This window comes from Bos indicus x Bos taurus, chromosome 17, assembly GCF_003369695.1.
Source record: "Bos indicus x Bos taurus breed Angus x Brahman F1 hybrid chromosome 17, Bos_hybrid_MaternalHap_v2.0, whole genome shotgun sequence".
Classification (NCBI taxonomy): domain Eukaryota; kingdom Metazoa; phylum Chordata; class Mammalia; order Artiodactyla; family Bovidae; genus Bos; species Bos indicus x Bos taurus.
In genome coordinates this window covers 16,438,429-16,464,709 of record NC_040092.1, presented here as the reverse complement: position 1 = coordinate 16,464,709, position 26,281 = coordinate 16,438,429, and the positions used below count along the sequence as shown (strand labels likewise).

The 26,281-nt window shown below is 43.8% G+C and overlaps 1 protein-coding gene and 1 pseudogene across 2 annotated transcripts in view; both read right to left on the bottom strand.

Moving 5' to 3' along the window:
• The window catches only part of SRRM4 (serine/arginine repetitive matrix 4), a 169,680-nt gene extending 157,669 nt beyond the window's left edge, over positions 1-12,011 (bottom strand). The window contains exon 1 of one of the 2 annotated variants that reach the window (XM_027566737.1): positions 11,473-12,011. In XM_027566737.1, the coding sequence (XP_027422538.1) occupies positions 11,473-11,603 (131 nt within the window). In that variant the 5' untranslated portion in view covers positions 11,604-12,011. The remainder of the gene's footprint in view (positions 1-11,472) is intronic. The other variant, XM_027566738.1, reaches the window with a different exon arrangement.
• Positions 12,012-17,810: 5,799 nt separating this feature from the next.
• On the bottom strand, positions 17,811-17,909 carry LOC113875191 (annotated as a pseudogene).
• Between the last annotated feature and the right edge of the window lie 8,372 nt (positions 17,910-26,281).

The following is a 26,281-nucleotide window of genomic DNA, read 5'->3' as shown; positions in this document are numbered from 1 at the left end:
ATATGGCCTCTACCCTCAGTAATTCAAAGGGTTCTAAGAATTAAAGGAAACATTGCTATTTTTGAATACTGGAAATTCTATATGGTTCACATTTTTAGGTATGAAAATGATTTGCTGGGGAGAAAGAGTTACAATTCATGCAATTAATTAACATTTGTTTGACCCCCTGCTATGTATCAAGTGAAAGAGATAAACCAATGAACAAGTTGACACAGTCCTCATCCTCTTCAGTCTGTTAGAAGAGGTACACTTCAACCAATGATCCCATGCCGCACGCATGCTAAGTCGCTTCAGTCGTGTCCGACTCTGTGCAACCCCATAGACGGCAGCCCACCAGGCTCCTCTGTCCATGGGATTCTCCAGGCAAGAATACTGGAGTGGGTTGCCATTTCCTTCACCAAATGCTCCCATAAATCAGTATAAAATTACAAATTTGTTTAGACTCAAGAGAGGTACTACACTGATAAGAAAGTTAATGTTGGGTGTGACCTAGTCTAGAGAATTGTGGGAGGATTCCCTAAGGAGATGACATTTGAGCTGAGATCTGAAAGTAGAGTGAATAGGTGTAAATTAGGCACCAGGGGAGAGAGAGTGCTTTCTTGGCATCATGTGCAAAGGCCCTGTGGCAGGAAGGGCATGGGAAATTTGAGAAACTAAAGGGAATGGGATGCAGCTGGACCAGATGGAGTGAGAAACAGTATTTTATTTATTTGTTTTTAATTGGAGGATAATTGCTTTACAATATTGTGTTGGTTTCTGCCATACATCAGCAAGAATCAGCCATGGTATACATATGTCCCTTCCCTCTTGAACCTCCCTTCCACCTCCTATCACATCCCATCCCACCCCTCTGGATTGTCACAGAGCACTGGGTTGAGCTCCCTGTGTCATACAGCAAATTCCCACTGGCTATTTATTTTACATATGCTAATGTATACGTTTCCATGCTATACTCTCAATTCGTCCCGCCCTCTCCTTTCTCTGCTGTGTCCACAAGTCTGTTCTCTATGGCTGTGTCTCCACTGCTGCCCTGCAAATAGGTTCATCAGTAACATCTTTCTAGATTCCATATATATGCGTTAATGTATGATATTTGTTTTCTCTTTCTGACTTACTTCACTCTGTATAATAGTCTCTAGGTTCATCCACCTCATTAGAACAGACTCAAATGCATTCTTTTTTAGGACTGAGTAACATACCACTCGGAGAAGGCAATGGCACCCCACTCCAGTACTCCTGCCTGGAAAATCCCATGGACAGAGGAGCCTGGTAGGCTGCAGTCCATGGGGTTGCTGAGGGTCGGACACAACTGAGCGACTTCACTTTCACTTTTCACTTTCATGCATTGGAGAAGGAAATGGCAACCCACTCCAGTGTTCTTGCCTGGAGAATCCCAGGGACAGGGGAGCCTGGTGGGCTGCCGTCTATGGGGTCACACAGAGTCGGACACGACTGAAGTGACTTATCAGCAGCAGCAACATACCACTATATCTATATCTATATCTATATCTATATATATTTCACAGCTCACTTATTCATTCATCTGTCGATGGACATCTAGGTTGTTTCCATGTCCTCAGTTCAGTTCAGTTCATTTCAGTTGCTCAGTCTTGTCCAACTGTTTGTGACCCCATGAATTGCAGCACACCAGGCCTCCCTATCCATCACCAACTTCCGGCGGCTAAGTTGCTTCAGTCGTGTCCGACTCTGTGCGACCCCATAGACGGCAGCCCACCAGGCTCCTCTGTCCCTGGGATTCTCCAGGCAAAAATACTGGAGTGGGTTGTCATTTCCTTCTCCAATGCATGAAAGTGAAAAGTGAAAGTGAAGTCGCTCAGTCATGCCCGACTCTTAGCCACCCCATGGACTGCAGCCTACCAGGCTCCTCCATTGATGGGATTTTCCAGGCAAGAGTACTGGAGTGGGGTGCCATTGCCTTTACCAACTCCCGGAGTTCACTTAAACTCACGTCCATCAAGTCAGTGATTCCATCCAGCCATCTCATCCTCTCTCATCCCCTTCTCCTCCTGCCTCCAATCCCTCCCAGCATCAGAGTCTTTTCCAATAAGTCAACTCTTCACATGAGGTGGCCAAAGGACTGGAGTTTCAGCTTTAGCATCACTCCTTCCAAAGAACACCCAGGACTGATCTCCTTTAGAATGGACTGGTTGGATCTCCTTGCAGTCCAAGGGACTCTCAAGAGTCTTCTCCAACACCACAGTTCAAAAGCATCAATTCTTCGGTGCTCAGCTTTCTTCACAATCCAACTCTCACATCCATATATGACCACTGGAAAAACCATAGCCTTGACTAGATGGACCTTTGTTGACAAAGTAATGTCTCTACTTTTGAATATGCTATCTAGGTTGCTCATAACTTTCCTTCCAAGGAGTAAGCGTATTTTAATTTCATGGCTGCAATCATCATCTGTAGTGATTTTGGAGCCCCCAAAAATAAAGTCTGCCACTGTTTCCACTGTTTCCCCATCTATTTTCCATGAAGTGATGGGACCAGATGCCATGATCTTAGTTTTCTGAATGTTGAGCTTTAAGCCAACTTTTCCACTCTCCTCTTTCACTTTCATCAAGAGGCTTTTTGTTCCTCTTCACTTTCTGCCATAAGGGTGGTGTCATCTGCATATCTGAGGTTATTGACATTTTTCCCAGCAATCTTGATTCCAGCTTGTGCTTCTTCCAGCCCAGTGTTTCTCATGATATACTCTGCATATAAGTTAAATAAGCAGGGTGACAGCCTTCCATATCCTAGCTATTGTTAATAATGCAGAAGGAGCATTTTAGAAATAATCTTGGGGGAGGTGGGCAGGAGTGGTACCATGGCTTGTAGTTACCAAGGGCCTAAAGTTCTACCAACCAAGGGACAGTAATGGAGGGCTTTAGATGAGGGTAGGGAGTTTGACTTACTTTTCATAGAGGTTCCTCTAGTTTGATATGAAGATGGGTATAGAGGGTAAGGATAGAGGAAGACAGAGTTACGGACAGTGGTATGAGATGGGAGAACCACAATGGCAATTACCTAAGCTGATTGGACATAAAATAAGATGATTAAAACAAAACAAAAACACCCATGACCTTATCGGAATTATAGTGACAGGATGTGCTGCAGGCAGAGAAGAACATAGCTGTCATCGGGCAGACCTGAGTGAAGATCCTGGTTTCATACTTATAAATTACGTGACCTTGGACAAGACACACTTCACCTCTCTGGTCTCAGTTTTCCTATTCTCCAAAGTGTGTGTGTGTGTGTGTGTGTGTGTGTATATGCTCAGTCATATCTAACTCTTTGCAACCCCATGGACTGTAGCTTGCCAGGCTGCTCTGTCCATGGAATTTTCCAGGCAAGAATACTAGAGTGAGTTACAGTTTCCTACTCTAGGGGATCTTCCTGAACCAGGTATCGAATTGAAGTCTCTTGTGCCTCCTGCATTGCCAGGCAGACTCTTTACCACTTAGTCACCTAGGGCACTTAAGTATAAATGTATCAGTTAAAAGCTCTGGGCTTTTATCCCAATTATGACTTTTACCATCCACATACCCATGAGCAAGTCACGTCTACTCTCTGAGCCTCAGTTTCCTCATCTGTAAAAATGGGTTTTAAAAATACCTCTCTCTTTAAGTTACTGTGAGGATGGAATCAGATGACAGATGAAACGTGCTTAGCACAGGGCTAGGCACATAATAACATAAGGAGCTTGGCACACACATTCCCACCATGAGAGAATGCACACACATATCATGAATACACACATGTCAGGCCCAGATGGCACCTCTCTTCCCGTAGGAGTGGTAACTGTCTTGTAAAATTCCAGCTCACTTGCCTAAGCTTAACTTTAATGAAGCTAGAGTACAGTGATCCGTTGGTGTTTCTGCTCAGCGAACCTGTCAACAGGATGTAAGCCCAGGGAATCCGGCAACTAGGGGATTCTCCTGATGAGAGACATTTGCGTCCAGAGGATCTTAATATTTGTTTTAAACAGACAAATGTAGACATGAATTACTTAATGACTGTTTTAGGGTTCGGCATTGTTCCTCTATTTGGTTTGCCTTTGTCTCTATGACATCTTAATTCTGTGTTTTATTTCACGGAGCTCTACATACAGGCTGGTGGCATATGGGAGCTCCCTCAGCAAAATCTCCAATGGAGATGGAGGAAGGGAAAGAGACTGAGAGAGAGAGAAAGAGAGAGAGAGAGAGTGCATAGGCTGTAGCTTCAAGGGTGTGCAGTGAAGGGAGGCTGGGGGGCTGAAGGTGAGAGAAATAGTCTAGATTTGCATGCATGGATATGAGAGATACACCAAACCCTCACCACCATGGGAACAAGATTTGCCACTGCTATTTGGAAGTCTAAACAGTGTCTTTTTCAATTTCCTAATCTGATGGATCACAATCAGAGATATTGTAAATTTCATGCTTGTCTATAATGCATGGAGGGGCCCAGCGAAGCTGACTCTGCTTTTCAAAGTCATCCCTGGCTGCATTAGAGTTGGGAGAGAGGAGCCAAGAAAAACAGATCAGACCCGGGTCCCTGACTGCCCCTGGGACTCCCCCTCCATCCTCCTAGCCTAGGTGTTGAGGACCTGTTAAGTCCTTAAATGTCTTACAAGGCTTGATCTGTTTCCTGCCTATGTCTAGGGAGCCATCTCCTGTAAGTCTCCTCCACACTTACTCTGCTCTGCCCACATCAACTTCCTTGTTATTCCTCAAATATATCAAACTGCTCCACCTCAGGGCCTTGGTATATTCTGTTCCCACAAACACTTTCCTCCAGTAATCCTCATGGCTGACTCTTTCCCATCTCCGGGTACCTGGCCCACTCCCATCCAATAATGCCACCCACTCCCTCACCCTTTAGCCCTTTGTTCTGCTTTATTCTTCTTTTAAGCACTTACTTCCACTTGACCTTATATTATTTCTTTCTTTCTTTATTATTTTTCTCCCCCATGAGAGCAGGGGGCTTCATGCTATTCATTGCTGTACTGAGAAGGAGCTCAAGAAATCTGCTGAATGAATGAATGAGAGTATGGCTTTGGTTTTTAGTCACATGCACCTTCTTCCACTTTGTGCATTCATTTCCCATTGGTTTATTTTCTCTTTGACATGTATGGGCTCACTCTGATCACCCCACCGTCAGTGGCTGCTTGAGGAATGCAGACTGGATTTCGTTTTAGCCAGAACTGGACCATGAAGGACAAGAAACCTAATGGCCCAAGCCCAGGACTGTATCCTTGAGCCGCTGACAGGGGAGTTGGGAGATTTTAAGGGCAGTTCCTTCCTACAGGCCCCCTTCATTAGCACTGACTAAGATCCCCACAAATAATGCCCCCCTTCTCCCACCTGAGAGTTTAGCCCCATAAAAAGATTCTGGAAAAAGAAAAGCTCTTTCCTGATACTCTACAAGGGATAAAGGCCTTATTCATTCTGATCATTCCTTGCATTTGTAGGTAATACTGATGAAATAAAAGAATCATTCCCATTTCACAGCTGAGATAACTAACAATTACAGTATGATGATAAGCAAGGATTCCAAGCTTCACTGAGGATCTCTTTCTCTGACTTTCCACATCCCCCTTTCTTTATTCCTATCTACATTACAGTGCTAAGACTGCCTCACACACACACACTCATGCTTACGTCTCCCATTGCTGCTAAATTCCAAGGCCCTCAAATGAAAAGACTGCATTTCATTCATTTTTTCCTCCCCGATGGGCCTGGCACGTAGTAATAATAAGAACGATCATTTATTATTAATAGTAAGAGCTAACATTGATGGAGCCCTCACAGCGTGCCAAACAGCAGCTTTCCATAAATTAGTTCATTCAGTCCTCCCAACAGCTCTTGAAGGTGGCTGCTATTATTAGCCCTATTGTACAGATGAGGAAACTGAGATTGAGAAGGTCAGGGTGCTTGCCAAAAGCCACTGGAGCCAGTGAGTGTCTGCAAACAGTAAAAGGAAACAATTCTTTTAATTAGTTTGCCTTGGGGGCCTGTTGAATTTTTAAAACAGCTCTGTACAAATCTCCACTGGCTCTTTTAGGCAACTGTAGTGAGAATGATCTCACCACAACCCCGTGAGATGAGTGTTTTATCTATGGGGAAACTGAGGCATGGAGAGGTAGAGTGACTAGCAGATTCAAAAACTAGGAAGTAGCCTTGCAGGATGTCATACTGGGTACATCTGACTTCAGAGCCCAGGCTCTTTATTGCCCTGCCTCTTCCACCCCAGAAATAGTCTCTTGCACCTCAGAGAAAGTCTTAGTAATAAGTAAGTATTGAACTCTGGTTTTGTTAAGCCCCTGCGAACTCTTCCACCTCACAGGAAGGTAAATTGAGCCACTCTGAAAGAAAGGATAATTTAAAAAGTGTGTAGTGCCCTTGCAGGATGACCAAGGTGCCCATGGAGCAGAAGGCACCTAACCCAGAATTTCACTCTCATTTATAGGATGGAAGAGATGTCCCCACCTCTATGGTGGCCTGGAGTTAACAGGGACTCATATAGGTTTGGAAAGTACTTCCAGGTGGGGTTAAGTTCAGCCTCCTGTCCATGGACCAGCCTACAGGGCCACTCAGCCAACCACACAGATCTCTATATTTAGAGAGCTTCATTCTGACACTGTGCTGTGCTGTGCTATGCTGTGCTTAGTCGCTCAGTCATGTCTGACTCTTTGCAACCCCGTGGACTGTAGACCGCCAGGCTCCTCTGTCCATGGGGATTCTCCAGGCAAGAATACTGGAGGGGGTTGCTAGAATCAAATCTATTTGCAGTGTGTGTGTGTGTGTGTGTGTGTGTGTGTGTGTATGTGTGTGTGTGTGTGTGTGTCTGTCTGTCTCCCAGTCTCCCAGGTTGCACTGATCAGCGTCCTCAACCTGTCAGGATGGGTTTGGGTTGGGAGAGGGCTAATCTGATGCTGAGTTTGGGTCATGTGTACTCATTCAATTAATGCACGTAAGTTTCATTGAACATTTACCGCAGCCTGGGTCTCTAAGACAGCACGGTTGCCAAGTGAATATGGCAGTGTCAGAAATGATCCCCTCACTGACCCTGTACAGCATTCACCAAATTCACCTTTCAGAAGGAGAAAGGCTTGACCCAAACAGTAACACTCCTTTTGCAGAGAAAACGTTCATTCATCGCCGGACAAGCATTTTCCCTGACCTTTGTCTATTGGCTCTTAACCATAGGAAATGGCCTCCCATCAGCCCCTTACTCTGCTCCCAAAGACAGAGTCAGCACAAATGTGCTAACTGATCTCTTGGCATGAAGGGGAGTCTTGAATTAAATGATTCAGAGGCATTTTCCCTGCCTAACAATTTGGCTATCTTTCCCTTTTTGCAGTAAAATCTCTGATAGTTTGGAATTTATGATCCTTTAGACAGGAATTGGGCTGAAATCTGCTTCTGGACTATTCTGTAGGGAAAGGATTTTTGAAGAAAATTAATAGCTTGCCAAAAAAAATAGGAAAGGGAATGCTTACTTTATTTAAGGGGGGGGGTCACCTCTCTAGCCCTTTATAAACACTCCTGTATCTACGAACAATTGATATGCTAATTACAGACAACAGTTACATATTTATTGTCTTCAACTACTCTTCATTGATATGATTATTATTACAGTTTGAATTGGCCTGCAACACTAGATTACCCACTCTGAGCCTAAACTTCTTGGATACAAACTTTTCTGGGCTAAGGAATTTAAAAAGAGAATTAATTAGTGCCAGGAAAATTACTATACTTCTTTGGTAGGGTCAAAAGAGGCAGTCTCATACATCTCAAGTACCTTGTTGATTCATGCTGGCTCTCTTCCACCTGGTAGGTGGTGAGGTTTGCCTGGCATAGCCCCCGTTAGAGCCTCCATCCTGGAATAACCACTCACAGATGACCCTTTTTACCTTTGATATGAACTATAAATTATATAGTCGCTCTAGATTTGATGGACTAGGGGATTAAAACTATGGTTTTCAAGGAGTTAGAACCTTGGCTAGACTGCCAGTGCTTGGTCATCGCTATACAATCTGAAAGGATAATCCATAAGGATACTGTACCAATCAATTCTGAATTCAGACAGTTCTTTACCAGCCCTCCAACCACCCTCAATTGAAAGTGCTGGATCAGAAAGCAGCTAAACTTCCCCTGAGTGCTAAGTCACTTCAGTCGTATCTGACTCTTTGCAACACTATGGACTGTAGCCCACCAGGCTTCTCTGTCCATGGGATTCTCCAGGCAAGAGCACTGGAGTGGGTTGACCCAGAGATCGCACCCGCAGCTCTTACCTGCCTTGGCAGGCTGATTCTTTACCTCTAGCGCCACCTGGGAAGCCCAACCTCCCCCCAGGGAAGGAAATACGGGAACTTAGGGAGGAAAATATTGGACTGCTCTCATCCTACCCACTCCATTTCAATGCAGTTGCCTGTTAGGAGTTGAAAACTCACAATTTTTATGGTCAGCATTATTAGGGGGAGAAATGGATAGACAGGAAAAACACAATCAATGTGTATTAAACAATCACTATGTCCCTCACACTGTGGGAAGTGCTTCACCTGACTCAATTCTCCTAACTCACTGCCTGAGATGGCTACTATTGTTATTTCTATTTTCAAGCTGACAAAATAGGCTCAACTAGGTAGAGCCACTTGCCTAAGGCACTTGGCTAAATGGCAGAACCAGGGAATCCAGGTTCCTGTGAAGCTCAGTTCTGAGCTTTTAACCACTGTGATATACTGCCTCCCACTCTGCTATGCTGTTCTGGCATTTGAGTCAGACATCTGCTTGCAACTTGATACATTATAAAGATATTGCCTCATCAAGTATACCTCACAGAAGGGGAGAGGGAGAGGGACCAGGGGGTGCTTTGCTTGGAGAAAGGTTGTATGATGTATGCATATTGGTATGAAATCAACGAATTGAATGTAAGCTTCTATCCTGGTACTAAATTATCTTCAGAAATAGATTTAAAATATCCTGGGGAAGTTCATTCAGGGGATATTCCTCATCTATAAACAACTATTAAGTGTGTAACAAACAGGACTGGCTGGAGGTTCATCCTCCTTCCCCAGCTCTTTTGGCAGATCTGCTGACTGTGAGCTGGGCCTCATTCATGAAAGGAGACAACATTTCTGATGAGACAAAGCCCCCAGACTGCCTGTGGAGGAAGCTGCTGGGCCCAGATGATGCTATGCCTGTGCCTCTGTTTCTTTCCTTCCTAAGAACTCTGCTTTAGAAACACGGTACTTTTATCATTAAGTAAGTACAGAACATTACAAAGGAGATAGAAACTGACCATCACTGGATGTGGATGGTATGGGTGAAAATGGGGTGTTTCAGGTTTTATAGCCAGTCTGTTAAGAGACAACTCCCACCCAGCCCTTCTTGAAGACTTGAATACAAATGTTCCCTGCTCACTCTCTACCCCAAACCAGGAGTAACAGCTACAAAACTGGAATCTATTCTACAGAAAGGCCACGCCTGTTTAATAAGACGATCCTTTCAGCATGATATAATTCAGGGGCTAAATGCTCAGACTTTCACTTCGGGAATGGGTTTTCCAGGGGTAGGAGACTAGGGACAGTAAAAGATACCAGGAGTGAAATGATACCTGGGTGGGGAGGGTTGGCTATTGTAAGAGTTTCATATGAATTAAATTAGGATTTGCACAAAGCCTCAGAAAGCATGACAGTTGGGAAACCTTGTGAGCAATTAATATGATTGAGAGTATGACTAGGAAAAAAAGGCATGATACTAACAGACTGACAGACAAAGGGTGAAGGTACCAAGCAAGGTGGACATAAGGTATGCTCATCTAAATTAAAATACCACCAGGAATCTGCTGTCCTCTTCCTGCACCCCTGAAATATGTGGAAGACTCTGGACCGACTGCCACACTTCTAGTTTCCAATGAAATTTCCTTTAGTCCCTTTTACAAGGGCATATTCTGTGGCCAACACAGCACTGATGTGCCAACAGTAGGTGCACTCCGAAGGTGGAATGGATGGCAGAAACCCAGGAAGATAAAACCACTGACGTCAAAGCTCTCTACAAAGGACCTCCTTCTAAGCAGAGAAACATCAGCTTTTGGTGGTACTTGGTGTTACTGTTCCTCTTCTCCAGCCTGTGTCAGAGGATATCCGCTTATCCCAGACACAAATACTCGCTGCTCCTGCTGCCACTTACAGCCTGCTACATCCTGCTGGTTGTCATGTTTCTAGTCCACCCTTCTCCAACATGGGACACCCATTTTTCTAAAGACCTGTATGAGCCAGGTCCCTATCAGACTATGAAAAGTTCTCCAGTCTGAGTTTGATTCTTAAGATATGACTCCCCATTAGTCCTCCACCGTACACCCACTGGAAAGTTCAGACGCAACTGTGCCAGACCAGGCATTCTGTCTGAAGCCCTTTCCCAGACATGTTATCAATCTACTCCCTAATGAAGCCTGTCAGGATTAATAAATCCTCTAAGTGGTCTTCCCTGGACCACTTCTTTCTTTTTCCCCCACCCAACCACTCCTCCAACACCAGCAAAAGAGAGTTTTCATACAACCTTGATTTTTCCTGACAGAGGGCACAGCCTTCTTCCTTTCATTCCCAAACTCCTCTAAACTGAATGGTTTATGAAAAGAATTGGGTCTTCTCTGTCTTGGAATGCTTCCGTTGCACGCAACCTCCTCTCTGTTTCACCCCACATCTTCTTCACCCTCTTTCTGCTCTTCTTTCATCTCTTCCCTCACTCTCCCTCCATCACACTACTCTACCGCCACATAAGGACTGGCTCTTTTGCCTGAGTTCAAAGCAATCAGACTCTTTTTGAAAAAACAGATTAAACTCTTCTGAGATCATCTTCCTGATCTTGGGAGCTCCTCCCTGACTCCTGAGCCCAGAGTCCTGGTTTTGGATGCTGGAGACTAGGTAATTCAGCAGCAGCAATAGCCAGAAAGGCAAAGAGGAGGGTGCTGTTTAGGGTGTATTTGAGGGAACAGCATATGGGCTTTTGTCAAAACATTCAGAGCTCCCGAGTTTCTGAGCTGAGTATAGAAATGTGCCACTGTATCTGAACAAGGCTTGAGCTAGTTCAATCTTCATCTTTTCTTGTACAGCACCCCCGACCGCCTCAATTCCACCATTTGTTCACCCCCTGTCCTTGGAGCTCTGTGATACCAAGAAAAGTTTCTCAGTCAAGTCATCTCCCACTACCACCACCCACCCAAAGACAGCAAAGCCTCTCAAACAGCAGCTGCCAGGTCAGCCGGTTGAGCATTGCTCCCCCTAAAGACTCTCTGTCCCTTCTCAACAGCCTCCACCTCACACAAGCAATTAGTTCCCATGTTCCAGCGGGAGATACAGAGTAGTGATGGGAAAAGACAGGCGCCCTGGCCCAGCTGCCTGCATCCACCCCTCAGGGCTTGGGGCACAGGCCAGAAAAGGGGGACTGCCAGGGTCTCCCCTCTTAAGCAGGAGGTCATTACCTTGGCAGCGGCTTGCGGGCCGTGATACTGGCGACAATGATGCTCTCTGGACGCGGGGTGGCCACGGCTTTAAAGGTTCCTCGCCAGAACTTCTCAAAAAGCTGTTTCTCTCCTTGCTGAACGCTCGCCATAGCCAACCCAAAGGGCCCGGGGCTCCCGGGCGCTGTCCGAAGTGCTGAAACGTGGATTCCAAAAGGGGGCTCACCGGGCTCGGTCCCTGTCCGTTTGAAACAGAGAAGGGTGGGGTGCGAAAGACAGGGGTTCAGGGCGGGGGATGGGGCGCCTCCGCCCGGGCCAGCAGGGGAGAAAGAAGGCTTGTCCGCCGGTTCCTTTCGCTTTCTGGGTCAGCTCTGGGCTGCGCTCTGACTGGCGGAGCCTCCGCGCCCCAGGAAAGGAAGGGAGGACTGGCTTTCTCGGCAGCGCCGGAGAGAAGAGGCGCCGGGGTCGTCTGTGTGTGTGCGTGCGCGTGTGAGCTCCGGCGCGCCCGGGTTTTGTCTCTCTCACAATGTGACGTTGGAAGAGGAGGCTGGTCGCGCGAGCTGCACTTTCCTCCCCCCTCTCCGCCTCTCCTCCTCCCCACCCACTCCCTCCTCCTCTGTCTCAGCCTCCTGCCGCCATCTGCATAACAAAAGCCCGCAGGTCTAGGGAGGAGAAAGGGCGGGGCGTGCGCCTGTCACCAGGGCCCCGCGGCTACGGAGTTGCAGCGCTGACCCCAGAGAAAAGCAATCCCGGCACCCGAACTGAACCAGGCGTGAGATCTTGCTTTCCAGCTCCCTCGCCTCCCCCTCCGTTGCGGACTTTGCCCCAACCCTTTCTTGCGTGCCCTCTGGGCCGGGCCACCTCCTTACCCAACCCCTTCTCAAGTCCTGTAGAAGATCCTCTATTGAGGGAGGTAGAAAAAACTTAATCAACCCACCCAAGTCACCCTGCCCCCCTGGACCCCGCCTCACTTCTGAGAGGGACTGTCTACAGCAGCAAAGCGGTAGGGGTGGAGTCTTCTGAATTCCTCTTTGAGCCTGGGTGCCAAGCGAGATCCTCACCACCCAGAAAGTGCCATTTGATGGACAATCCGTCACCAATTCGGCCTCTCGCCATCTGCCGAGCCGGCCCCGCCCGCAGAGGGGTGCAGCGTTACATCTGTGCATGCGGCTCTAAGGGATGTCTCTTTGTGCCTCACAGCCAGCCAGCCCAACGTCCCGCTGCCAAACTCATCCAAAGGAAAGAGTGCCCCCATCCCGCCCCTTCCCATCCAGTCTTGGGGAACTCTGCTGCAGCCACTTTTTCTTAATACTGCATGTCTCAGGAGAGGAGTCCCATTTGGAGAAGAAAGGTCTTGGGGGAGGGATCTGAGGGGAAAATTGGAGGATTATAGGGGGATAGTTACTTTTCTGTCTCTCTCTCCATCTTCTACCCCCTCCCAGTCCAACCCTAGTCTCAGAAAGTGGAAGTTTAGAATCACAATAAGACCTAGAGGCAGAGGATCTGGGCAGAATTTCTGTCCTTCACCCCCAGGGTTTTCAATAAGAAAGACATGCGGGACCCCCTTAGCCCATCTCTCCCTTGGAGTCCTTTTATCTCAGCAGAGTTGTTACTCCCACTCCCCAGACCTCACATTCCTGGAAGGAGGCTTTGCCAAGTCTTAAAGGCCTCCCAGCTCCTGGCAGTGTGTCTTGGACACGGGAATAAACTTCCTGCTGATGGTGATAGCCATAGGGACCCAAGGGACCAGGGCACCATTGTGAACTTCTGAAATTCTTTAAAAGAAAATCGGAGGAGGATATGAGAGAAAGGGTAGGCGGAAGGCAGTGCGAACTCTGAAGTAACAGAGTATCCTTCCAGAAATGTATCTGCATTTGGATTTGGATTTGGATATTTGCCTGCCTGCTTGTGACAGTGCCTGAGAGCACTGCTCACTCTGCAGTGACCCCTTCTGGTCAACAACTAGAGATGCATTTGCTGCCTTCTTAAACTGGGTTGCCCTGCCAGCAGGTGGAGGTAGGGACTGGGGAGCTTGGACGTGAAGGAAAGGGAAGGCTAGGCTCAGATATGTTCCCTTCCCTCCCTCCTGCCTCAGATTTCCCACTCACTGATCACTCTCAGGTACTATTTCCCACTCTGAAATTGATGTTATTCGAAATGCCGTTGAGAACTGGCTCCTTAAGTAGTCGGAGATATTTGAGACCATCCTTAGTCATGACATTGGGGCTCTGAATTGAATCACTTGCAGGGAAGAGGTAGATGAGATCCTAGCCCCCGCAAGAAAAAAAATCAACATTTCCCAGCCTGTTCCTGTTCTAATTCTTTAGAATGTTGATAAAGTTCCAATTTTGTACAATATTGTCTCTTTTGAACACGAATAGCAGCCAGGTAATGTGGGAGGGGAAGCTGTTATTATTGCATTTTAAAGGTGATGAAGCTGAGATGTAGGATGGTCAAGTGACTTGCCCCAGGTGATTTGATATGAGCAAAGGGAGTCTGTACAAAATACAGTGGCATTGCTGACTCAATGAACATGAGTTTGAGCAAACTCTGGAAGATAGTGAAGGACAGGGAAGCCTGGCGTGCTGCAGTTCGTGGGGTTGCAAAGGGTTGGACACAACTTAGTGATTGAAAAACAGAATACAGACTCTGGTTTTGCTTGAGGGCTAGTAGAATCTTGGGATACTAGGTACCCCATGGTGACACAGTGTGAAAACTGTCAGATACCAAAGGAGTCACATACTGAGAAGCACATGGTATTGAGTCTTCTAAGCTGGGAGTGCTGGATGATAAATTCTCGAGCTTCACAGCCAGACTTCCTGGGTTCAAATCCCACCACTAATTGGTTAGAGTTGGGACTCCAATTAAAATCAATTTGCTAGCCATTTCTAGAGAGTGCTTCTTTACCTGAATGGTATTGCTCTTTCATTAGAAAAATGGGAGATCAGGGAGAAATGATTTTAGGATTTGCAAACTCAGGCACTCTAGAGCAAGAACTACAGAGATTTTTATACATCCTTCTCTCTGATGATCCAAAAAGGCAGCATCACTAGGTCAGAGAAATAGCTATGCTCCTAAAGCAGTTCAAACTCTACCTAACTGGCACTACTGTATTATTGGGGTAAACCCCTTACTTTCTCTGTCCATAAATTTTCTGAGTATAATACAGCTAATCATTACCTACCATCATCAAGGGACATCAGGGTACCTGAAAGTCTATACCCATTTCCAAATGTCCAGTGAACAGTGAGTGATTCAAATAATTACTTAGATAATGGGAAATATGATAATGAGCCCAATTCATCTGTCTTTGTGTCCTTAAAAAGGATCATACTAAACTATTCAAATTACAAGATACTGTAGTTCTTCATATAGACTTTTGGGGAGAAAAAAATGATTTTACTACTCTGGGCTTACTAATCCTCACTTCTTGAAAGCTCTATCTTATGTCTAATTTGAATATAGCATTTGCTGTTTTTTATCCTTTTCTCTTCTAGACTATGGAAATACACTGCTCCGAACGCTCCTGGACTGACAGAATAAACCTGGAATTCTCCTCCCCTGACTGCATAGTTCCCCAAGAGACAATAGACTGTCTTAGATAATAATAACTGCATGTATTGCATAAGTGTTACTATGTTTTATGTTCTAGTCACCATTTGTGTTAAACTTTCATAAACGTTATCTCATTTAGGGTAGAGACTTAGATAGACGTTTCTCCAAAGAAGACATCCAGATGGCCAACAGGCACATAAAAAAGATGCTCAACTTCACTATTAGACAAAGGCAAATCAGAACTACAATGAGGTATCACTTCACACCAGTCAGAATTATTGTTGTTGTTTAGTCGCTAAGTCATATCTGACTCTTTTGCAACCCCCACAGAGTAGCCCACCAGGTTCCTTCTGTTCATGGGATTTCCCAGGCAAGAATACTGGGGTGGATTACCATTTCCTTCTCCAGAGGATCTTCCTGACCCAGGGATTGAACCTATGTCTCCTGCATTGGCAGGTGGGTTCTTTACCACTGAGCCAACAGGGAAATGATCATCATTAAAATGTCTACAAACAATAAATGCTGGAGAGGGTGTGGAGAAAAGGGAATCCTCCCACATTCTTGGTAGGAATCTAAATTGGTACTGCCACTATGGAAAACATCATGGAGGAGCCTCAAAAAATTAAAAGTAGAGTTGTTATATGATCTAGCAATCTTATTCCTGGGCATAAATCAGGAAAAGACTCTAATTTGAAAAGTTACATGCATCCCAAGTTCAGAGCAGCACTATTTACAACAGCCTAAATGTTCATTGACAGATGAATGGATAAAGAAGATGTGGTATATATATATCCATTGTGTACACACACACACACACACACACACACACAATGGAATACTACTCAGCCATAAAAAGGATGAAATAATGTCATCTGCAGCAACATGGATGGACTGAGATGTTATCACACTAAGTGAAAGTAAATCAGAAAGAGAAAGACAAGTATCATATAACATCACGCATACGTAGAACCTAAAATATGATGTAAATGAACTTATTTACAAAAAGAAACAGACTGACAGATATAAAAAACAAATTTATTGTTACCAAAGGGGAAAGAGGAGGAGGGATACATTAGGAGTTTGGGATATGGCAAATACAAACTACTTTATATAAAATAGATAAATAACAAGGTCCTACTGTATAGCCTAGGGAACTATATTCAATACCTTGTAATAACCAAATGAAAGAGAATATAAATATCTGAATCACTATGCTGTACACTAGAACTGCTGCCAAGTCACGTCAGTCGTGTCCGACTCTGTGCGATCCCATAGATGGCAGCCCACCAGGCTCCCGTCCCTGGGATTCTCCAGGCAACAATACTGGAGTGGGTTGCTGTTTTCTTCTCCAGTGCATGAAAGTGAAAAGTGAAAGTGAAGTCGCTCAGTCGAATCCGACTCTTCATGACCCCATGGACTGCAGCCCATCAGGCTCCTCCGTCCATGGGATTTCTCAGGCAGGAGCACTGGAGTGGGGTGCCATTGCCCTCTCCTAGAACTAGAGAACTAGAACTAACACTAGAACTAACATACTGTAAATCAACCATATACTTCAATTAAAAAGAAGCTTCTCATTTAATCCTTGTCAACAACTCTATAAGAAAGGAACTATCATATCTGAATTTTGATTTGGAAGCTGACTTTCAGAATGGGAAGACGGTTCAATGTGTGGAAAGACCACATATTGGTACACACAAAGAAGGGGCTGAAGACCAGAGAACACAGTGATGGAAGAATGGAAGGAAAAAATGGAAGTTAATGGTGGAGGAATACACTCAATGCAATGAAATGAGAAAATTGCCATTATTCTGCCCAGTTTTAAAAGCCAGTGATATTGTATCATTATTTATCAAAGTGGGATTCCTTGGAACCCTGGTGGCACCATCCCTCAGAAGGTTGTAGGTGATACCCAGCAGATGGAGTACTAAATAACATCAGAGCACATGGTTACATATGGTGAGAAAGTATTCCTTTTATCACTTGTCTTCCTAGTCATTAGGTTAGTTACCTCCAGAAGTAAATCTCCATATTCTGATTTTCTGAAAATGTCTTGAACACATCTCTTAGGACTTAATTTCAATGGTGAAAAAATGACTTCAGATTCAGAAGCATGGGCAATTAGCATTTGATAATACTGCTCTGTTTTCACTGAATTTATTTTTGTAGTTATCTTCCATTATTGACATGTGACACTAGTTTTTCATTTCTAAAATGTCTCCTTTAAGGACATTTATTAGGTAAAGAAGTGAGTCACTTCTAACCAACTTTTTACTATAGAAATTTCAAACATATTCAAAAATAAAGAGACTAGCATAAAGAGCTCCTGTGTAGCCATTTCTAAGTTCAACAATTTTCAACACCTAGTTGCTCTTTTTAATCCTATTCTGGCCCTCTTTCCACACTCCTGAATTACTTTGAAGTATATACAAGACATTGTATTATTCTAGCCAGTTGTAAATATTGCAGGATGTATCTCAAAAAGATAAGAATTGCCTTTTTTTAAAGCATAATGGCCATATCATTATCATACTAGACAAAATTAACAATAATTCCTTAATATCATCAAATATCCAGTCAATGTCTCCTTTTCCCCAACTGCCTTTTAAGTGTTTTTTGTTTGTTTGTTTATTGGTTTGTTTGAACTGGGTTTCAAATAAGGCTCATTCATTGTGGTTGATTGATGCTATTCCTTAAGCATGCTTTTCTCTATAAGTTCCCCCACCACACAGACACACATATACATACATGTAATTCCTTTTCTTTTTCTCCTTTATTTTAAATTTTATTTTATTTTTAATTAGAGGAAGAATATGGAACACCTCATGAATTTGCATGTCATCCTTGCGCAGGGGCCATGCTAATCTTCTCTGTATCATTCCAATTTTAGTATATGCTGCTAAAGCGAGTACATCTTTGTTTTTTATAAGAAACCTGGTTGTTTGTCTAGTAGAATTTCCCATAGTCTGTATTTTCCTGATTGCATACCTGTGGCATAGATGACATGTTTCTCTGCAACCTCTATTTTCTATTAAGTGATGGTAAGATCTAGAAGTTTAATAAGATTTTAGTTCAAAAGAAATTCCACCAGAAGGTTAATAATGTATGATTTTTTCTTTTCTTGTGATGCTAGCTGACACTGAAGATCTTTGCTTAATTTATTAATTTATTAGAGGTTGCAAAAAATGGTGGTATTCTAATCCATCATTTATTCTTATGTCTGAATACACTTGTGGAAGTTTTGACTTTTAGTCAAATATTTTACATAATTAAAAAATAAAGTTATATTAAAAAGTAATCCCTAAAAATCAAGAATAAAAGTAAATACACTTCAATGTGATTTTATTTCAGTGGACTTTAAAACACAGTAGTTTGAATATATACCCAAGTGAGATGTTAAAACAAAATCTGAAACTGATTTCAGTAGTAATCATATTATAGGCGGTAGTGTTAAGTATGCGTGTTCTGAAACATGTATATAGTGGGATAGAGAAAATGAGTAATTATGTTGGTGTCACTAAACTTGGATTTTTGGCATATCAGAAAGGAGATACAAATGTGATATTTATGATTTATGAGAAAAACCTGCAGCCCTTATTTGAGCTAGAGATACCAGCAGAAACTCATGATATACTTTTTGTCTTAAAATATAATTTCCGTCTCTAGTACCTTCTGCTTTTAAAGACAGAATGCAACTTCTGAATGTGCCTCGCTTTGTCTTGTCTGTTACTTCTTTTCTCTTGAAAGGAGTACAGGAGTCTCTCCTGGAATGCTCAGAAGCAGAAGACAAAGGCAACTGACCTTTGGTTTGGAGAAAAAAATAAAAGGACAAGAAAGAGAAAACCGAAGCTGTTCTTCTTAATAGGTCCCTGTAAACTGCAGATCTGGAGGCAAAGCTGAAGCCAGGCATCTTCTGCACCCAAGTGCTTTGGGGTTAGCTCTCAGCAGCAGGACCCCCTCTATTGTCTTACCCCTGGATTGGACGTTGCAGAAATAATACCAAACAAATCGATAGTCAGTGTTGTGATGTGACCACAGTTGTTAATGCATCATTTTCCTCCTGGAAATTTAGTTTACCTTACAGGCTGGCCAGATTCTAAGCAAGCTCCTGCCAACTCAAAACCCAGAGTAACTTCCAATGCATTTAATCTTTCCTCTATGTGCAAGAACTTTACGAACATCTTTATGTTTATTCCCCATGGTGGCCCTCTGAAGCAGGTTCTGTTTAAATAAATGAAGGGATTGTCTGACAGTATACAGTCAGAATGTCTAGCGAGCATTCTCTTTTACTTTTCTCTGGGGGTCATGATTAAAATAAATAAATTAAAATAAATTTTGTTTTTAAAAAAATGATAAATGCCATTAAAAAAAATCCTTTTCAACTAGACTTTATGGAAGATTCCCTAGATCTATGATTCAGGAATTTAAGCAACAAGCTTAAGACTTGCAGCCCCATCTCCTTCAGGGGATCTTTATATGAGGCTGGGCAGTACATACAGGCCTTGAAGGACTGGGATTCCTGTCCTCATTAAACTTGGGCAACTCAGGACCTCCCTGGTGGTGTAGTGGTTGAGAATCTGCCTTCCAATGCAGGGACGCGACTTTGATTCCTGGTAGGGGAACTAAGATCCCCTGTGCTGAGGGGCAGCTGAGCCTGTGCACCACAACTACTGAGCCCGCATGCCACAACTAGAGAAGCCTGTGTGCCCAGTGTAGCCAAAAAGAATAAAAAGAAACATGGGCAACTCATTCTTAATTCTTGCCTAAGTTTTTCCACCTGAAATCATATGGTTGGGTTCTCAGAGGCCTCCAACTGGCAGCCCACAGGATAAATTTCTGGCCAACAGACGTGTTCTATTTGAAGCCCACAGAGTATTTCAAAGCAGAGAATTTCAGTGACTAGAAGTCACAGGCAAATGCTTTCCTTTTCAGCACAGACCCCACCATTCCTAATTACATCTCATCCAGCCTTCCTCAGGCATAAACATTTTCCCTCTCAACCCAGTGGCAACTCCTAGACTTGGGCATCTCTAAGGGCCCTCCCAGGGGTGACATTCTACAATTTCTTCATGACTTTGTTTGCTTGGAATAGTCATAATAGTCATTTTAAACATAGCACAAATTTAGTATTTGTTGAGTGATTGCTATCTCTACCTTTGCTTTGGATTAAGCATGAATCATCTGTTCCCTCCTCATAACAATCCAAGGATGAAGCTATTATTGTGATGCACCCTTTGCATACGTGGAAACTGAGGCTTTGAGGTCACACAGGTGATGGCAGGTGGAACAGCTACCTAGGCTGCAACTAAACAAACAAAAAAAAGATCCTGAATGCTACAATGGAGACGGAAGATCCCACATGCTGCAAAAAAGACCCAGCATGGCCAAATAAATACTTTTTTTATTTAATAAAATAAGCAAAGATTCTGATTCAATTGGTCTGAGGTGGTGCTTGGTAATTCTTTTAAGCTCCCTGGGTGATTCTAATGTGCAACCAAAATTGAAAAACTGTGTGTTCCAGTGCTTTTCAAGAATCACTTTGGGATCTTGTTAAAATTTAGATTCCGATTCATTAGGTCAAAGGTAGAACCAGAGATTCTGTATTTCTAAACAGCTCCCAGGTAATGCCATGGATGCTAGTCCCCAGACCTCCTGTGGAATAGCAAGTTTTTTTAAAAGCCAACTCTGGGCCTGGTATGACCCAGATTACATGCTTGCTAAATGTTGGCTCAGAAGTAATAAGGACATTCAGTGCGTTGTGGAGTAAGGGGACTTGATCCAGTGGTTGGAGGAAATTCACAAACATCCTAGAAAAAGCAAGGGGCCTGAGGTGAATAACTCTTTAGAGTAGCTCCTGTGGTTCACAGAGATGGAAATTTGGAAGGTCTGAGTGTAATGATAATTGTGAGCTGGAGTCCCATAGCTGGAAGTCAGCTAGAGTCTGGGTTCATGCATGCAGGTTTGAGGTACACAGGAATCAAAGCTATAGGGCTAGGGAGTGAACTGTTGCGGACAAGGCTGGGGAACTCCACTAATTTATTTGGGAAGTACTGACTGAATGTCTTGTGGAGTATAGGGGTCCTAGGCACTGGGGTCTAATGAAAATCATAGCCTCTGCTTTCAAGGAGCTCTTAATCCAGGAGCAGGGGGACAAAGCATTAAAAAGACAAAATTCAGAATTCAGAGCCACCAGCACGCTAACGGGGAGAGCTTTCAGAAAGGGTCCTTGGCCCAGCCCAAGGGAGTTATGGGAAGATTTTTAAGGGAACTAACTCAGCTGAGCTGTGTTGTGAAACAGAAATAAGAGTCATTCAGGAGAGGTGGTAGGAGCAGAGAGTGTCCTAGGCAGAGGGGGAGAACACAGGCTACAGCATGGAAAGAGAACGGAGTCTCTTCCCAGAAGTAGCTCAGTTTACAGGCCCTGGGGCTGGAGATACAGCCAGAGAAGAAGCTGGAGCTATAGGAAGGGCATGTCATCGGTACTTCTTTTTTCTTTCTTTCTTTCTTTTTTAAAAAATTACGTATTTTTTAATTGAAAGATAATTGCTTTACAGAATTTTGTTGTTTTCTGTCAAACACCAACATGAATCAGCCATAGGTATACATATGCCCCCTCCCTATTAAACCTCCCTCTTATCTCCCTCCCCATCCCATTCCTTTAGGTTGATACAGAGCCCCTGTTTGAGTTCCCTGAGTTATACTTTTTGAAGCCAGAGCCCTATGGGATCAATGAAACCTATGAAGTTCTCTGAAAAGTTCTTGCTTACCTGTCTATGTGCATTATCCTGGGATAAAACTTGAATAAGACTGTCCAAGCCAGATACCTGGCTAGGTAAGAATCCCTGGGAGCTATAGACAGGGTCTCACTGTGCAGGCAAGGGAATGTCACGAACACAAGAGTGGGGGTCTTAGGGATAGAGGAAGAAACTACTATTCTGTTCTTTTCTTCCCCCTGAATCTCTGCACATCAGTTCTCTCTGCTTAGGATGCTTTCTCTTCCCGCTGCCACCCACATCTCACCTATTTTAAGTCTTTTTCATCCTTCAGATCTCAACTCAGAATCTTTCCTCCTTGGAGAAGACCAGCTTCCTCCCATGATACACACGTATAGCTCATTTGAAACAACTGCCACACATTGTGATTATATAATAATAAAACTCATCACCAAAACTATCTGCTCCCCTCCCAACTACTAAAATAAATAGTCTTTGTTGAATGGTATCATCCATCGTGTTCATAGCTATAATCTCCACACTGTGAATGGGTCCTGGCACATAGTGGAGACTCAATAAACATTACTGAGTGATTACATAAATATTTGCATGAATGAATGAGTGCATTCACAGACTGGATCACTACCACCTGAATTTTTTCCCCTCTCAATCCTAGCCCTAACCCCACCCAACTCTTCATTTTGTATTTTAAGCCCTTCCCCTTGCAGTCCAGTAGGTATGGTGGGAAAGAGCTGCAGTAGGGAATCAACTGGACCAGGCAGGTTGCTGAAACCTGCCCCAGTGGCTTCATATGGATGTTTTAAATCACTTAGTGAGCAGATGAAGTCTATGGGTGAAAATCCAAGGAACTTTCCAAAGTGTTCGGCAAATTCCATCACTGACTAGCAGCAGCATGGCATTCATGCCCATAGTTTGAAAATCCTGGTATCTATTTTCTAACGAGCACATTGCCTTATTTGGCTTATTCCATTCAAGCTGTCAGGAAGTTGGGAAGACTTTGATTTGTTCTACGTCACCCCATGTGGTGAGAAGAAAAATACCCACATTACAATAGCAGTTTGGGATTTAATATTATTAGAGTAAGGATGAGTAATTCGGAAGGCAAAGACTACAACTAGGGTGAGTCAAGAAAGTCTTTCAGTGGGTATCAAATTAGCAACCTCAGCCCCTCTGTTCTAACACCTCCACAAAGCCTTCACCTGACCTCATCTACCCTGAAACTCCTTGAGTCTCAGTTTCCTAATCTGTAAAGTATGGAGAACAGCACTTTACCTGACGAGATTATTGGGAGGATTACAGGAAATAATGTATGCCAAGTGTCTGCTTCCATATTTCCTTCTCCCCATACACTGGCCCAAATGTTTAAACAATCTCAAGATTGATATAACGCTTGGATCCCAAATTCTAAGCAGCCCCAGCAATACAGAGGGCAAAAATGTGAAGCTTTGGGTCAGAGGATTTGCAGAACAATGGTCAAGCAAAAAAGAGAGAAACTATGCAGACAAGCATTAGGTTTCATTAGCCCAAAGGTTTGATTATGTATCTTTAACAGGGAGCTTTCTATGTCTTTTCCATACTGTAAGCATTTTCCCTTCAAACTGTCACTTAAAAAAAAAAAAAAAAGCTGATGGAACAGGAAAGAAGAAGGGAAAGAAGCCACTCTTTTTCGTTTCTTCAAAGGCAACCCAAATTTGATCCTTTTGGCGAATGGCTCAAGATAAAAACTCCACTTCAGTCTGCTTTCTGTGATTAAACAACCTTCTTGTTTGTCAAATAACAGGGAGAAGAGAAGAAAGGGAAGCTCTTGTGGCTGCTAAGTGCTCTGAAATTGTACTGCCTCCCAGCTCCCTCCTGTTAGGATTCTCCGGATGGGAGGCAAAGCTGAGGTTCGGCTGTCCAGAATAGAAGAGAAATGGGGATAGGGTGGGAGACCCTAAGAAGCTCCCAGAGGATTGGAGAATCCCCAAATTGGGATGATTTAGGATGTTTTTCCCCGACTCCCACCCCCCCCCCAACCCCCCGCCTTCCTTTTAGGGACATTGTGACATTCAAAACTATTCTTTTTGCTCCATGACATTCTCTACATGAGAAATCACAATATTGAGTAAAACTAATAGACTGCTCTTTCTTTTTTAATGGGTTAGAGGGGGCTAGCTTAAATCCATCTTGCTTCACTGAAACCTAATTTAAGCTTGACAATACAAGAACTTGAGTTTCCACGGGAAGCAAGAACTTTTTACTCAAAGCTCTTCTAAGTTCTGTAAGTCCTGGTTTAAATGCAGTTGTATACATGTTCTTTTGGAAAGGTGGACATATGTAGTCGATAAAAATATAGAACACCAATAAAGGTCACCTAGTTAAATTTGAATTTCAGATGAACAATGTATGTTTTTTAAGTATGTCCCATGTAATATTTGGGATACACTTAAATGAGTTTCATCATTTATATGAAAATCAAAGTTGACTGGGCACCTTTTATTTTATCTGGCAACCTTAGCTACTGACAATCTAACCCCAGGCTGCATTTTCTTCTCATCTCCTTGTGAGCAGAATTGAGAGTATGAATGAGTCAGAGGGCCACTGAGGGCTTTCTAAGGAAGGTTCTGGGGTGGTTAAACCCATGGGTTTTGATGTCAGGCAGGGCTAGATTCAAACCCCATGTCTGCCTCTCACTTTGTGACCTCCAGCATGTGACTTTCCCTAATGAACTTTCCTTTATGGTAAAATGAGAATTGTAATACCTTCAGATCAGATCAGATCAGATCAGTCGCTCAGTTGTGTCCGACTCTTTGCGACCCCATGAATCGCAGCACGCCAGGCCTCCCTGTCCATCACCAACTCCCGGAGTTCACTCAGACTCACGTCCATCGAGTCAGTGATGCCATCCAGCCATCTCATCCTCTGTCGGCCCCTTCTCCTCTTGCCCCCAATCCCTCCCAGCATCAGAGTCTTTTCCAATGAGTCAACTCTTCGCATGAGGTGGCCAAAGTACTGGAGTTTCAGCTTTAGCATCATTCCTTCCAAAGAAATCCCAGGACTGATCTCCTTCAGAATGGACCGGTTGGATCTCCTTGCAGTCCAAGGGACTCTCAAGAGTCTTCTCCAACACCACAGTTCAAAAGCATCAATTCTTCAGCACTCAGCCTTCTTCACAGTCCAACTCTCACATCCATACATGACCACAGGAAAAACCATAGCCTTGATTAGACGAACCTTTGTTGGCAAAGTAATGTCTCTGCATTTGAATATGCTATCTAGGTTGGTCATAACTTTCCTTCCAAGGAGTAAGCGTCTTTTAATTTCATGGCTGCAGTCAGCATCTGCAGTGATTTTGGAGCCCAGAAAAATAAAGTCTGACACTATGATTAAAATTGGGTGACATCAAAGCACTGAGCAACCTATGCTGCGGCTGCTGCTAAGTTGCTTCAGTCATGTCTGACTCTGTGCGACCCCATAGACAGCAGCCCACCAGGCTTCCCCGTCCGTGGGATTCTCCAGGCAAGAACACTGGAGTGGGTTGCTATTTCCTTCTCCAATGTATGGAAGTGAAAAGTGAAAGTGAAGTCACTCAGTCATGTCCAACTCTTAGTGACTCCATGGACTGCAGCCTACCAGGCTCCTCCATCCATGGGATTTTCCAGGCAAGAGTACTGGAGTGGGGTTATAGCTCCCAGATAAATGGCAGCCCTTAGAAACACAGCTCTCTATCCTTCCAGCAGGGAGTTCTTTTCTTGAATTCCTCTTCACCTACGAAATTTTCTCCATCCTGCTCTTCAGCCCAGATACCTTTTTGTCTAAACTGCTACAGCACAGGGCCACATGCTCTGAGGCACTGAACTGGAATCAGCATGTAAGTGAAAGTGGCTCAGTAGTTTCCAACTCTTTGTGACTCCATGGACTACATAGTACATGGAATTCTCCAGGCCAGAATGCTGGAGTGGGTGGCCTTTCCCTTCTCCAGGGGATCTTCCCAACCTAGGGATCAAACCCAGGTCTCCCACATTGCAGGTAGATTCTTTACCAGATGAGCCACCAGGAAAATCCAAGAATACTGCAGTGGGTAGCCTATTCCTTCTCCAGCAGATCTTCCCAACCCAGGAATTGAAACAGGGTCTCCTGCATTGCAGGTGGATTCTTTACCAACTGAGCCCTGGGAAGCCCTGGGATCATCATCATTGTTCACAAATGTTTCCCAATCAAGACTGAATTTTTATTGACATCAGATACCAAGTTTCCTTCATCTCCACATGTCCAGCATATAACATAAGGGTTAACACATAGGAGACACTAGATATTTCCTAAATGAACATGTTATGAAACCATTAACACCTTAGCATAAATTACGCCTGACCACAGTTTCCAAATCATAGTACAATCACTTTTCAATAAAGTTAGTGTAGGGAAAGTTTCTCAAAAAGCTGAAATTGTTCCATTCAATGGATTGCCCTTACTTGAAACTATTCTTTCTTCTTTGGGGTTGAAAAAAAATGTCATTTATAGAGTAAGTTTGTTTAAGATATTTATTTGACAAAATAGAGAGTTAG